The following is a 13571-nucleotide window of genomic DNA, read 5'->3' on the forward strand; positions in this document are numbered from 1 at the left end:
AAGATCAAAGACCTTTCTGTCTCCTGTTTACTGCCTGGATCTTCCTCCAAGCTGCTCATCTTTCCCAAGGCACGGAGATACCAAACGAGGATCTGAATTTCAGCATGACGGTCAGGCAGACGGGATGCTGCCGCGTCAAACTGCCAGGCTTTAACTCCTGTGAGTCCTCACTTGCCAGCACTATGGTGAGGGATGTGATGTGGCTGTCGAAGCTGTAAAAAGTTTCCAATTTTCTTAATTCTGTATGGAATCACAAAGGTCAAACTGTTTATTCTTCTGCTAGCCCAGAATGTTTCCCTGTGCTATACTGGGGAAACCATGTTATTTGAAAATTCACTACTTATTCTCCCCTTCCTTAGGCTAGAAATGTCCGTTTATTTCTTCTTTTTTTTTTTTTTTCTATTTAAGTCATGAAGACGAAGCCTGCCCTACGTGTGCTGGTTTAGTGAACCTTTAAAACAGCAATCAGAGACACTCCAGAGGGGCGAAAGGACGGAAGCTGAGAATCCTTTATCAGCAGATGTCCGTTCCGGTGCCGGCCGGCCGTCCCGCGGGGAAGGTCGCTTCCCCGGCCCCAAGTCGCAGCCTCCAGCCCTCTCGGCTGCCCCGGGCGCAGCGCCGGACGCTTTTCTAGCAGCCGCGCAAGCCCCGTGCGTGCGCGCCGGGGCTCCGGCTCATCTCGCCGCCTCGCCCGCGCCGGGGCTGCGCTCCCGCCCGCGGGCCCAGCTGCCCGTGCCGGGGGGCCGAGCGGGGCCCGCGGGGGCTGGAGGCGGGGCCGGGATGGCGGCCGGCGCGGCGCGGCTGCTGCTGGTCGCCCTGCTCGGCGCCGTCCCGGCCGCTGCCGAGCCCGAGCTGCATTTCAGGCCGCCGGCCGAGGATCCCGTGCGGCTCTTCACGGAGCCCGAGCTGGCCAGATACGACGGGCAGCAGGTAGGGCCCGCGGGAGCGGGGCCGCGATGGGGCCTCGGGCCCCCGAGCCGCCGGGGCGGTGAGGCCTCCCGGCAGCGCACAGCACCTAACAGCCCCCAGCGTTGCCACCCTCTCTGCCGCTCGGTGCCGTGAAACCACCTTAAAACATGTTTCTCTCGTGCTCTGCTGCTGTGCTCTTCCCTCCCTTGCTCCCAGTAATCAGGGAGCTTTTTAGAGTCTGGTGAGAAGTTTGTTGGCATCCGTGTGTTGCTGGCCTGCGAGGCGTTTGTCCTGCTGGCAGCTGCCGATTTTGGGCCTCCAAGTTTCCAACAGACAATTAGATGGCACATTTCTATTTTGTTTGTTGTCTGCTTGACACATACTCATGCCAGTGAATTTCAGTGTACCATAAATTGGAGCCAAAGTAATTTTCTCTTCTTTATTAATTGAACCGTGTATTTAAACCCTTATTTTTTTTTTTTTTACTTCTTACAAGATTATACAAATAACAAAGCAATTTCAGCTTACAATTTTTTTTGGGCTTTCTGCAGAAATCTCAGCAGAACTTCATATTCAAAATGATAAAGCCCCATATCGATACACATCTGTCTTTTGAAAAACTTGCTGGCAGACCTGCTCAGAGTCTTTTCTAGATACTTTCAAGAAACTAACCAGCATCCAACAGAAAATACATCTTACCCATAAAAGACAAAGCAGAAGCACTGGCTTAATAAGCAAAACAGATGTCAGCAGATCAGATTAGTGTGTGTTTATGTGTTTACCTCTTGTTCTCTTAATCAAATACAAATGCCGTTGGCCATACACCCATTCATCTTCAGTGATACCCGTCTGCATTAGGAATGGAAAGATGCAGTTGTTATCTTCAAGCACACAAGCGTGCAGAGGTGATGTGCAAGAGGCACGTGTCTTTTATGATTGTGATGTTTAGGTTAAAATGATTCTCTCATGGCATATACTTAAATCTCAAAAAAACCCATCTCTGGGACAGTTTAAAGCACAAGCAAGAAATTTGAAGAGAGAGAACATGTATGCTTGTATAGACACACAAACAAGAGAAAGCATACAACACAATTGAATTCTCTTCTTTGTGTCCCAAGTGCTTACGGATTTCATAGCTGAAACAAATTGCCTTTTGCCTACACTTAAGTATTGAGGATAGATGGCTGGCTTTCTTTCCAGGAAGGACAGCCCATTTACCTGGCGGTGAAGGGAGTAGTGTTTGATGTCACTTCTGGAAAGGGTGAGTTTGCTTCTTCTCAGCTGTCCGCTTTTGTTTTGCTATTATTCAGTCATTGGTTTTTAAATATTGCCCATATGTCAGCAGCCTGCAGTTCACTTGCAACAGAAAGGATGTACTTTTTCCTTTTTGAAAAAACTCCACTTTCCTCGGGTAGCATCTTCCCTACTAAAGTTTAGAACTTAGGCTAGTTTGAGACAACACCTCAACCATTTATCACTGCCCTGGTGGGGGCTCATCTGGAATACTGTGTCCAGTTGTGGGGTCCTCAGCTCAAGAGGGACAGGGAAGTGCTGGAGAGAGTCCAGTGCAGGGCCACCAGGATGATCAGGGGAATCTTTCATATGAGGAAAGGCTGCGGCAGCTGGGGCTGTTCAGTCTGGAGAAGAGGAGACTGAGGGGGGATCTTATTAACATTTACAAAATGGGTGGGTGTCGGGAGGTTGGGACATCCCTTTTTTCTATAGTAGATAGCAACAGGACAAGGGGTAATGGGATGAAGCTGGAACATAAAAAGTTCCACTTAAACATAAGAAAAAACTATTTCACTGTTCAGGTGAGGGAGCCCTGGCACAGGCTGCCCAGAGGGGTTGTGGAGGCTCCTTCCTTGGAGGTCTTCAAGACCCACCTGGACATGTTCCTATGCGACCTGATCTAGGTGACCCTGCTTCTGCAGGGGGGTTGGACTAGATGATCTCTAAAGGTCCCTTCCAACCCCTACCATTCTATGATTCTATGATTTGCTGTTTGTGCCCTCCTCAAGAACTACAGATGTTTTAATTTAAACTGCTGCTGCTTCATCCAGGTTTGCTCTGAAATACTTGAAGGGACCGTGGAGGTCCTGGACATTTTGCCTTGAAGTCATCATAAGCAAACTAATGGCTTATTGCGTTGTCTGTACTGAGCTTGTTAATGCAGCTTGTCTGGACATACATGTTGTCCAGTCTTCAAACCCTAACTTAGACAAGGCTTGCCACTGGCAGTTCTGGAGGCTGCAAACCTCTCATGAGAATGTAAAGCATAGCTCCTGAAATAATAGGTACATTTTAAGATCACAGTATAGGAGTTCAGCATTTGTATAACCCTGCCCCTTGTTTGATTTTGTTTTTTAAAGGCTGGGATGTATTACCAAAAAGTAGCAAACTGAAAGTTGGTTTTGGAAACAAGTCTTAGGCTTGAGTTGTTGCTTTCAATTTACTGAAAAGCAGGGCCTGAACGTACCTCCTACATTGTCTGATCCTCACCAGATCTATTGTTTTTAAAATCTGACAGAATTTTATGGAAAAGGAGCCCCATACAATGCTTTGGTTGGAAAAGACTCAACAAGAGGAGTTGCAAAGATGTCTCTTGATCCCGCAGATCTTACACATGACATAGTAAGAGAACAGACTGTTTGTTTAATTCCGCTTTGCAAAGCTTTATTCTTTTGCAAGGTGATGAATGATGGTATTAATAGATAGTATTAATTTATTTAAGCTGATTCACATCTTTAAAAACAAAGTGTGTTAACGTTCTTGAAATACAAAAAATGGGTTTGTATTTGCTGCTGATGAAAGTGCAGTGCTAACAGCCTTAAAGAGGAAAGTTTGTCATCAATACAAGTGGAATCAATCCAACTTACGTAAGGGTGTAAAGGGGAAATTACCTGCTGTTTAAAAAGGTGCTTCCAAAGACAGTCTGTCACTTCCCTTGTCAGCTGATTTAGTGTGTCCTGTGCCATTGTCATGGCAGTGAGTGAACACTAACTCTGACAGTGGGTCGTCGTTTCTTTGAGGTGTGATTTGCTACTGCAGGGAAAATGAAAGAAGATGAATGGTTTGTTTGACCTTAATATATCAAAGTTTCATCAAGGCTGAGTTTGAAGGAGAGGAGTAAAATTACAGGTTCTACTGTCAAGTTTTGTTAATTGTGCTCTGCAAAGTAAATCCAAAAGCTGACTCTAAGGTTTATACTAATCAATAAAAAAGAAAAAATGCATATAAATACCTATTTTTTAATTTCTTTGAGACAGGACTTTCATTTCTGTATTTAATTTAGACAGGACTCTCAGAAGAGGAACTCAAGTCCCTGGATGATATCTTCAATAATGTTTATAAGGCCAAATACCCAATTGTTGGCTATACTTCTCGACGAATCCTGAATGAGGATGGCAGCCCCAATCTGGACTTTAAACCTGAAGATCAGCCACATTTCAACATTAAAGACGAGTTTTGAGGAACATTTTTGTACCTAGAGAATGCCTGGTAGAGTATTGATTGGTTCCCTGTTTTCTGGAGTTCATTACAACAATTAGCTATCAGGAATCAGTTTCTCTTTTAGAAAATACATAGGTGTGTACACACATAGTTCAGAGGAAACAAACAGATTTGTATTAGTGTGGTACACTTGGGCTCTGCTTGCTCTGAAATATGGGAATTGTTTCATCTGAAAGAAACGACAAGACAAGGGGTAATGGAAAGAAGCTGGAACACAAAAAGCTCCATTTAAACATAAGAAAAAACTATTTCACTGTGAGGGTGATGGAGCCCTGGCACAGGCTGCCCAGGGAGGGCGTGGAGGCTCCTTCCTTGGAGGTCTTCAAGACCTACCTGGATATGTTCCTGTGTGACCTAATCTAGGTGGACCTGCTTTGGCAAGGGGGTTGGACTGGATGATCTTTAGAGGTCCCTTCCAACCCCTACCATTCTGTGATTCTATGAAAGTTCCTTCTCTTTAGGTTTCTCTGATGTAAAATTACATTCCTGAGAAAGGGTAAGGAAGTTTTTAATAGCTGAAACATAACTAGTCATTTTGTAATTCCCAAGTTGTTTCTCCCTCCTTGAAAAAGCATGAAGGCCTTATTTAGATGAGGTAACATCAGTTCTCTGTTTCAAGTGCACATAGGTACCACGTGTACAAACAGGTGCAACAGAGGCTCATGTCTTAAAAAGCGTTGTGGGATTCAATATGTGATGGGTTTGAGAATACTGGGTATAAAACCACTGAGTCTCTTAAAATGCAGTTACTGTGGAAAATTATAGCCTACAGCTGTAAACTAAGAAAAAGAAATCTTTTGTTCTCATAAGAACTACTGTAACATTTTAAGCATGACTTTTACTATGTTAGTTTTGAATAAATGACACTTAAAAAAAGAATTATCAAAGACATCATCTCTGATGGATGATGATGATTTCCTTCTAGTGTCCTCCTCCTCTCTGACAAAATCCTGAAATGATAGCTTACTGTTTACCACATACTTTTATAGCACAAGTGTGTCATAGTAGCTTACTATCCTGTGGATATTGTTAGCATCTCTGTATCATCAGTTTCAGCTCTTTATAATTTCTGTTAGTTTCAATTTGTTCTTACTCTGGCTTCATCATTGCTGTTGCAATTAATCTGTTCCTCTTCCTTTTGACCTAATTCAAAACTGCATGTCCAAAGGGTGAAAGCAGACCCCCTTTATGGGGTTTCTCTGGCAGCCTTTCAGCAACAAGAGGACTGTAAAAGCATGTGCTATACTGACTTTCACTAACTTTGGTAGAGTGTGAGTTCTCATGTATGTTGATTTATCTGCTATTGGGACAGGTTGGTTTGACGTGGAAAAATTCTGTATTAAAAACAATATATAATAAAAATGCAGTTCTAGATTTTGTTCTATTTCTTTAGCATTTTGGAAAGATTTTATCAGCTGATTCTCCACTCTCTGGTTTGCAGGGGACAGCTGCCTGTCAGTTGAGCAACTATCAGAGCTGTTTCTGTTTATTTGTCCTTTCTTTCACAGTGTTACACAACTTGATTTGCATTTTACCATTAGGCCATGGAATCTGCAGGAGGGTCCATGGGCCCCCTCCCATTATTAATAAATAATTAAGTACCTAAGAAAATACTATTACTTTGCTGAGTTGTCTTAGTAGTGGTAGTATTATTACTTCTGACCTTTCTGATTAGATCCAACAGCAGCTGGTTGGTACCTTCCCCCAGGTATGTGTGTTTAGAAGAATGCCATGTTTATGGGAATGCATGTGGGGTCAGTGCTAATGGTGGTTGTTCTTTTGACAGTGTTTCACAAATAATTTTCCAATGCCTACTGTTTTTTTCCCCTTCTCTACCTTTCCTTTTCTACTTCCTTAAGGGAAGCTTCAGTAGCTGTGCTACTGTGATTACTGTAATAGTCTTGGCTTCTTCTGCATATCCAGCTGCATTTCAAAGATGATGTAGCTAGGTCATAACTCAGCACCACTGAGGGGCTACTAAGCCCCTAAGAATATTACTAAGAGTAAGAATATTCTGTCCCTGCTTTTCCTGTTCATGCTGGGAAGGTCACCTTTTTTGATCTCAAAGCAGATAACTCAGTTTCTATTTGTACTAAATTTCAAGTTCATTTCAATGGTGAAACTCACCTGTTGCAACTGGAAATGCTGATACAAACCTCACTCTTGTAGCGTGAGATCCTTGGAGGTCCAACTCCAATCCAGTCCACTCATGTCTGTGAACAGAGGCAGATGCTCTAGTCCTTCCTTTTTGTCACCGAAGACAAGATTATCACAACTGAGTGCATTTAGAATGCAAAACATTTCCCTTGATGGTTTTATTCAGTTGTCAACTGAAGGATTCACATTTAATTACTTCCTAGGCTATATAATAAGTGGGCATAACACTTTCACTGGCTACTCTTTAAAAATGAATTCCGAGTACCACAGTATGTCTTTTAGTGCTAAGTTAATGATGCTAATTTATGTCTAAGGTCATTACTTGCCAAGAGTCTGAAATTTATTTTGCTATCCTTGCTTTTTGCTATATTTGCTGTAATTGTACGCTATCCTTGTTTTCCAGTCAGCTGCATTTCCCTTACCTCTATTTTTCCAGTAAAACAGGTGGCCTCACTATCAATAAATTGCACTCAAAGCAAGCAAGCTGTGTAAAGCCCTGTTTTAGCCCTCCTGATACTCCACATGTCTTTTGGAGAGTGAATTTTTCTTTTCAGTTGACTTACTGCTTCCAGGTAGCATTGCACGTCACTGTTTTTGTTGTGCTGCTTTTAATTTGCATCTGGCTAATTTAAGGTGGGTGTTGGAATGGTTGGCGGTTTTAACGAGTTGCTACACCAAGAATAACGTTACTTTAGTATTTAACAAGAGTTTGCTCTTCAGAATGTTAAGAATTACCAGATCTTTTAGAGGATGTATAACCTGAGTTGCTGTTTTCCACCTGGCACTCTTTTCAGCAGTCCCTCACTTTCATCCTAATACATTGGACTAACTTGTGTGACAGGGTAGATTCTATCTTCTGTACTTTCAAGAAGCACTTCTCTGAACAACAACTGGAGCAAGAGGACTAATCGTGTAAGCAACCAAAATTCAAGAAAGGGTTTATGAAATGCAAACCAAAGTACTAACTTTGTTTTGGCAGTTGTAGAGACTGCAGTTCAGTGAAATCCTACTAAGAACATATAAAGTGTGTTAGCAGCTGTTAGTCATCGTTAGTAGTTGTCGCATCCTAATCTAAACAAGACCACCACCAGAATGCAGGGACTCTGGATCCTGTAGATTGAGTGGCTGAGATTTTTCTTAGAAAGAATTTGGGATTAGATATAAAGTTATTCCTTTCCTGCCTGTAATGTGTATATGGACACCATTCTTTTTCTGGTCCTTTGCCAAAATACAAGCATTTGAGGTTTTGTTTATTTATTTAAGTGAATCAGTTCCTTTATTAGTTTTCTTATGCAGAAAAGTCTTTGTGTTTCTTTGAAAACTGCAGCCTAAGCTAATATTCTTTGTGGCCTGGCTATGAATTCATAGAAACGTGGGAAACAGTGTAGGATCATGTTTCAAACTGTGCTTGTCAGACTTTTAACGTTTCAGTAAAAATTAAAAGAGGATACTTACCAGTTGGAGTATGGTGCTGTGGAATGGGAAAAGCCTCAACACAGTTTGGAGTTTTGTTTTGTTTTGTTTCAAAATCACCATCAGGCTACATATTCAACAAACAGTAGTTTGGAAAGGCACTTAATTCCTGCAGTTTTTCCCTTGCAAGACTCCCAAGAACATGTAGAACTCACTTGACAGTGCAGGAGAGAAAATAAGGAAAAAAAAAAAAGGTTTAGCTGACTTTTACAAATGTATCCTGTCTTTTTTATAGATAAATACACTTATCTAAACATAATGTAATTTGCATGTGCTCAAGAGAATCATAGAATGGTAGGGGTTGGAAGGAACCTTTAGAGATCATCTAGTCCAACTCCCCTGCAGAAGCAGGTCCACCTAGATCAGGTCACACAAGAACATGTCCACGTACGTTTTCCAGAACTCCAAGGAAGGAGACTTCACAACCCCTCTGGGCAGCCTGTGCCAGGGCTCCCTCACCCTCACAGTTAAAATAGTTTTTTCTAATGTTTTCTAATGGAACTTTTTGTGTTCCAGCTTCATCCCATTACCCCTTGTCCTGCTGCTAGATACCACTGAAAAAAGGGATGTCCCGACCTCCTGACACCCATCATTTAGATATTTGTATACAAATATCTACAAATATACAATATATTCAAATATACAAATATTTTGTATATTAAGAAAATGAAAGAGATGTGGAAAGTTTTGCATCAGAAGCCCAAGACTAATCTTTCAGCTGATCATTAAACTGAAAGGAAATAAAATCAAAGAAATTTCTGACCAGTGAGTGAAGAAGCTGCCATTCAGTAGGACTCAGCTGCACATCAGTAAGATGTGCTAAGTAGCTCTGAATAGTACTTGCATATTTTCAGATGAACACTGGCTATTCTCAGGGATATCTTGAAATCTCAGCACTGACATTAAGTGATAACAATCACACACTCCATTATCCATCATCCATTTATGCTTTCGCTTAATGCTTTACTGTCCATATAGGATACAATAGGGAAGCCATGCAGAAACCCATCCCCATGAGTAATATTCAGATAAAGCAAAACACAGCCTATAACTTGAAAGCTATTTACATGGTATACAGAATGGCTGTTTTCATAGAAAATCAGTCCTTGTCTGTGAATGGCTTGATACAAACAAATAAGAACCCCTTGCCTTTTGGATTTGTAATAATTACTTCACTCAGAGCCCCATCTGCAGACGCCTATTCAGAGTTATAATATAGAATGTATCTGACTGCTTTGACAGAAAAAATCAGTGCTATAACCAAAGGTGACTTGCATGATTTTGATCTTGGCATGACCATAAAAAGCACTACCCTAATGCAGACAACAGAATCAGGGGGAAATGAGAATGTCTTAGAGTACTATTGGGACGATTTATCCTGGTTGGGTAGATTTGGCAGAGCAGTACATGCAAGTCTGATAACAAGACAGTGCTTCCTGGTTTTCCTTCTGGCAGACGTGGTCAATGATAACAATGTAAACTTGGTCTTTGCATAACGCCTTCTGTTTTGGCATTTTTCTCCCTGATCAGTAGAAGGTGTGAGTCCTAATTTACTTGTTTGCAAAACTCATGCTTACATCTTCTGTGCTTGGGTTATCCGCTGACAAGAAATCCAAACTAAGAGAAACTGAGATTAATGTTCTGTGAAAAACAGAGTTTGTGCACCTGGATGAACTGCAGAGCCACAGGAAGTATTCTCGAATAAACAATTTCTGTTACTGTTTCCCACACATTACTTGTAGCTGTTGCCATCAGAAATTCCTCCCTGTTAATGAATGTTCAGGTTACCATGTTCTGCAGTACTTCTTGACATGAACCTTTATCCTTCTAACATGCGACATTATCCTCCTGAGAAGTGAAAAGTTTAGAAGAATCTGAGTGCAAGGCTTCTTTGAGATAAGCCATCCAGGAAGAATCAAATTACATCATTTTCCCTCAACTTAAAGAAACTTCTGAAAAAGGAAAAGACAACCGATGTCCTGCTGTCTGTATTTTACCTTCCAGATGTTGCTGAAAGCTGTCTCATATTGTGCAAAGGCAGCAGATACAGCAGGGACTTGGATCTAACCCTTGCACTGTGAAAATTTGAGTCCATTTCTTGGCATATCTACTTGGGCTTTAGAAATTATAACAACACAGAGTGTAGGCTGATTACAGTCAAACACATGAAACGGGCCTACACTTGTAGGAATGACTGAATGTAGAGCTGAATTTAAAGCTTTGCATGCTGCTTCTGTAGACAACAGTATCTTTGAATGAAAAAAAAAACCCAAAGCAAACCTAAGAACCTAGGTAGCATTTGTTTCAGCCAGTTTGAGCAGACAGAATTGGATGACAATTCAAGTGGAAACTTCCCCGTGCCTAGTTCTGTGCTCATTTGCAGAGGTATTAAAACCAGTTGTGTTGGAAATGCGGAGCTTAGTTACTAAGCAATTAACTGCTTGGAGGATAACTTTATAGATTAAACTGATAACTGGTTCAAAATAGCTGTGGCAGATCAAGAGGATCCTAGACAGCCATGGCTGTACACCCTTTATCTTACAGTGCAGTGCTGTTTTGGTGATGATCACAGATAAATTCATAGCTCAAATTTATTCATTACATTTAACTCTTTATTAAATTTTATGCTTGAGCAAAGCTCCTAAAAACATAATCTAATTAAAAAGAATAAATATTGCTCCACAGAAAGGAAGGTGTTGATTCTGAACTGCAGAATTGTGCAGCTGTGCATCAGACCTAAGTATATGTAAGGCAAAAGTGTTAATTGAAGGGATGACATGTTTAAATTGAAATGATATTTTTGGATGATGCGTCTGTGTCCCACATTATGCTTGTAAGTGTCTCAAGGGTATCACTGCTTTTCTCTTATTTATTGTTTAACCATTCTTTCTGCTATAAAGTAGTTGTGCAATACTTTTTAAGCATAGGATAGTACGACCTCTTGGAGTTAGAAGCAAACAGGTGGCTAGAAGGTTTATATGCAAAGCAGCAGCATCTAAGTGGAATATAACAGTCCCGGGCAGAGAGAAGGAAGGTGGATGAAATTCTACTTACGAGAAGCAGCAGGAGATTATAAATAACTCACAGGAGAGTACAGTTTCAGAGAGGTGAAACTTGCTGATGCACTCAGAGATAAGGTTGAACTTGAGAACGGAAAAGCGTGACATCCTCCTCGGATACAGTTCTGGGAAAATCACCATGAATTAAACAGTTTGTGACTCCTGGCTCCTTGCTTGACATCCTTGGTCTCACTTTCCAAAAATACTGATGCTTTTAGCTTTGATACCTTGCAGGTGCCTGGATTCATAGAGAATGACGCTGCTGCTATTCAGCCCATAACCTACCAGTTTTTCTCTTTTTGTCTTTAAACAATGCCCAGCCTAGTTTAAGAAAGAAACAGTTTTGCTGCTAAAGTGATGACCAGATACACAAAGGTGCAATTTTCGTCTTCACTACGACTTTGCCATCCCTAATTCTGGGTTTCTTGGCTGTTGAATGAGCTTACACTTCCTTTGAACTCCCTTTGTCTTTGATCTCTATTGGGAATTTCAGCCAGCTGGAGAAGGAAATATTGGTTGGACACTAGGGCTGATGGGACCTTAAGATGGCTGTGATATCAAGAATGACACTTTCTGAAGGTCTAGCTTTCCAAAAGGCATCACTTTGTGATGCCTTATCTTGCTGTTGAAGTGAGTATATTTTACCCATGTTCAGCTGTGTCTGTCATCACTTGGGATCTGTCTGTTTGTCTATTGGTTATTTGTTTGTAGAAACCATGATAATCTAGGTGAACCTGCTTCTGCAGGGGAGTGGACTAGATGATCTCTAAAGGTCCCTTCCAAACCCTACCATTCCATGATTCTATGATCCCAAGAGTATTTCTGCCTCAGCTGCTGAAGGACATTGTGTAAAAGGTGTTTCACAACATAGTGAAAGAGTTTTAATGAAATATTCAAAATGTGCAAAATGAAGGTGCAGCTGGAAGCTAGAGGTAAACTTTTCATCCATTAGGCTTAGACAGTTATGATAAAATAGAGAAGATATTTCAAATAAGTAAGTAAGAAATGAGCCTCTAATCCAAACCCAACTGTTTCTAGGCTTTGCAGACTAAGGTACATTAACCTGGACCCCCTAAAATACCTAAAGGAGCTTGAAAAAAAGTAAAATCTTAAGCATATTTTACTGAATAATTGTTAGCTGTATCTGCTCCAGAAGTAACACATATTTATGAGAACCTTTTATATCCAGGGAAATAGTTGCCAACTATTATTCCATGATACTGTAGCTCACCTTGCTGCAAGCCCTGTCAGAGAGTATGAGTGTAAATTCCTCATGGTTCTGTGAAAACACAAAAATAATAACTATCTGCTTTACATTACCCTTAAAAAGTCACTCGCATTCCACTAGGCTGTTTAACAACAACAGAAATAAATCGAGGGTTGTCCAGATAGTATCTGAAAAATGAACCTCGCTGAAAGTGTGTTCTTCACAACAGGAAACCTGCCAGCCACTTCTGTTTCTAATTGTGCACGCTGTTCATAGTCACGTTATATCACTGGAATAACCACATCAGTTATTTACAGAAATACTCCCAAAATCCTACTTTAAAAAAATATATTCTGGGCTTTTTTTAAATGCAATTGAGTTAAAACCAAAGACAGTCAGCACTATATGACTGGAGAAGTCTCCATGAGCCACTGTAAAGCACTTCTCGATCTACAGACAGGGTTTGGAAAGCCAAATGAATCCTGCAGAATATTTCTATAAAAGCATTACTGTCCATGACTTCCTCTGACTGGACTGTCCTTTCATTTGTATCTTTTTCCATCAACTCATTTAGAGTGACTCATCGCACCTAAAAATAGTTTCTGTTTCCTTCGTCTTTTTATCCTCAGAATAACACCACCAAATGGATCATGCCTTATGCAGTTATCTGAGTAAACCTATTCAACTTTTGGTGTCTGAAAATCACCGAACTACATTTTAAGTTGGTATAAATTTTTCAAAACCATGACAGTCAAGGAAGTTATGTGTAAGAAGCTGACCCAAGCATACAAAGGTGACTCTAGGCCATAGCAAAATGTCTCACCATTGGATACTGTTTTAGAAATAAGGCACAACTGCAGGTGCTGTTGACAGAATCATCCCAGATCTTTCTTTGATGTTACTTTAAATTAATCCAGACTTCATGAATTTTATTTCTTTTGCATATGCTGGAGCAATTTTTCCATGTAGCAGGAGCAAGCTTTACACCCCTAGAGCTGAAGGAGGAACTCCAAGCTCTTACCCTGTCTGGAATAAATCACAATAAAGAAGCAAAACCAACTGTAGTTGATTATTCTCTGCCTTGCAATGTGGTCTTTTTAGAGAGAAAAAAAACCACCAAACCAAAGAAGGGACAGAGGAACTTCAGAGGAAGAAGCAGGACTGTAGCTGCACCCCAGAGAGCTGGTATCAACTCTAAGGCTTACCTCTTGTAGACATTTTTTGTGAGCACAAAGCTCAAAAATACTCTTGAA

General features: G+C 41.0%; 1 protein-coding gene across 1 annotated transcript; it reads left to right on the forward strand.

Moving 5' to 3' along the window:
* Positions 1-493: 493 nt before the first annotated feature.
* Positions 494-8036, forward strand: NENF (neudesin neurotrophic factor). Its single transcript, XM_061991400.1, has 4 exons — positions 494-930; positions 2110-2170; positions 3440-3543; positions 4205-8036. The coding sequence occupies exons 1-4, from the start codon at positions 781-783 to the stop codon at positions 4379-4381; spliced, it is 492 nt and encodes a 163-aa protein (XP_061847384.1). The 5' UTR covers positions 494-780; the 3' UTR covers positions 4382-8036.
* The last annotated feature ends 5535 nt before the right edge of the window (positions 8037-13571 follow it).

This window comes from Colius striatus, chromosome 2 (genome assembly GCF_028858725.1).
Source record: "Colius striatus isolate bColStr4 chromosome 2, bColStr4.1.hap1, whole genome shotgun sequence".
NCBI lineage: Eukaryota > Metazoa > Chordata > Aves > Coliiformes > Coliidae > Colius > Colius striatus.

What these genes read in the sequence shown, in the direction of transcription:
- NENF (XM_061991400.1), top strand. Translation starts at nt 781, where the DNA reads ATGGCGGCCGGCGCGGCGCGGCTGCTGCTGGTCGCCCTGCTCGGCGCC. An exon ending in CCAGATACGACGGGCAGCAG is followed by an intron (nt 931 to 2,109) that starts GTAGGGCCCGCG and finishes CTTTCTTTCCAG; the next exon opens with GAAGGACAGCCCATTTACCT. An exon ending in TGATGTCACTTCTGGAAAGG is followed by an intron (nt 2,171 to 3,439) that starts GTGAGTTTGCTT and finishes AAAATCTGACAG; the next exon opens with AATTTTATGGAAAAGGAGCC.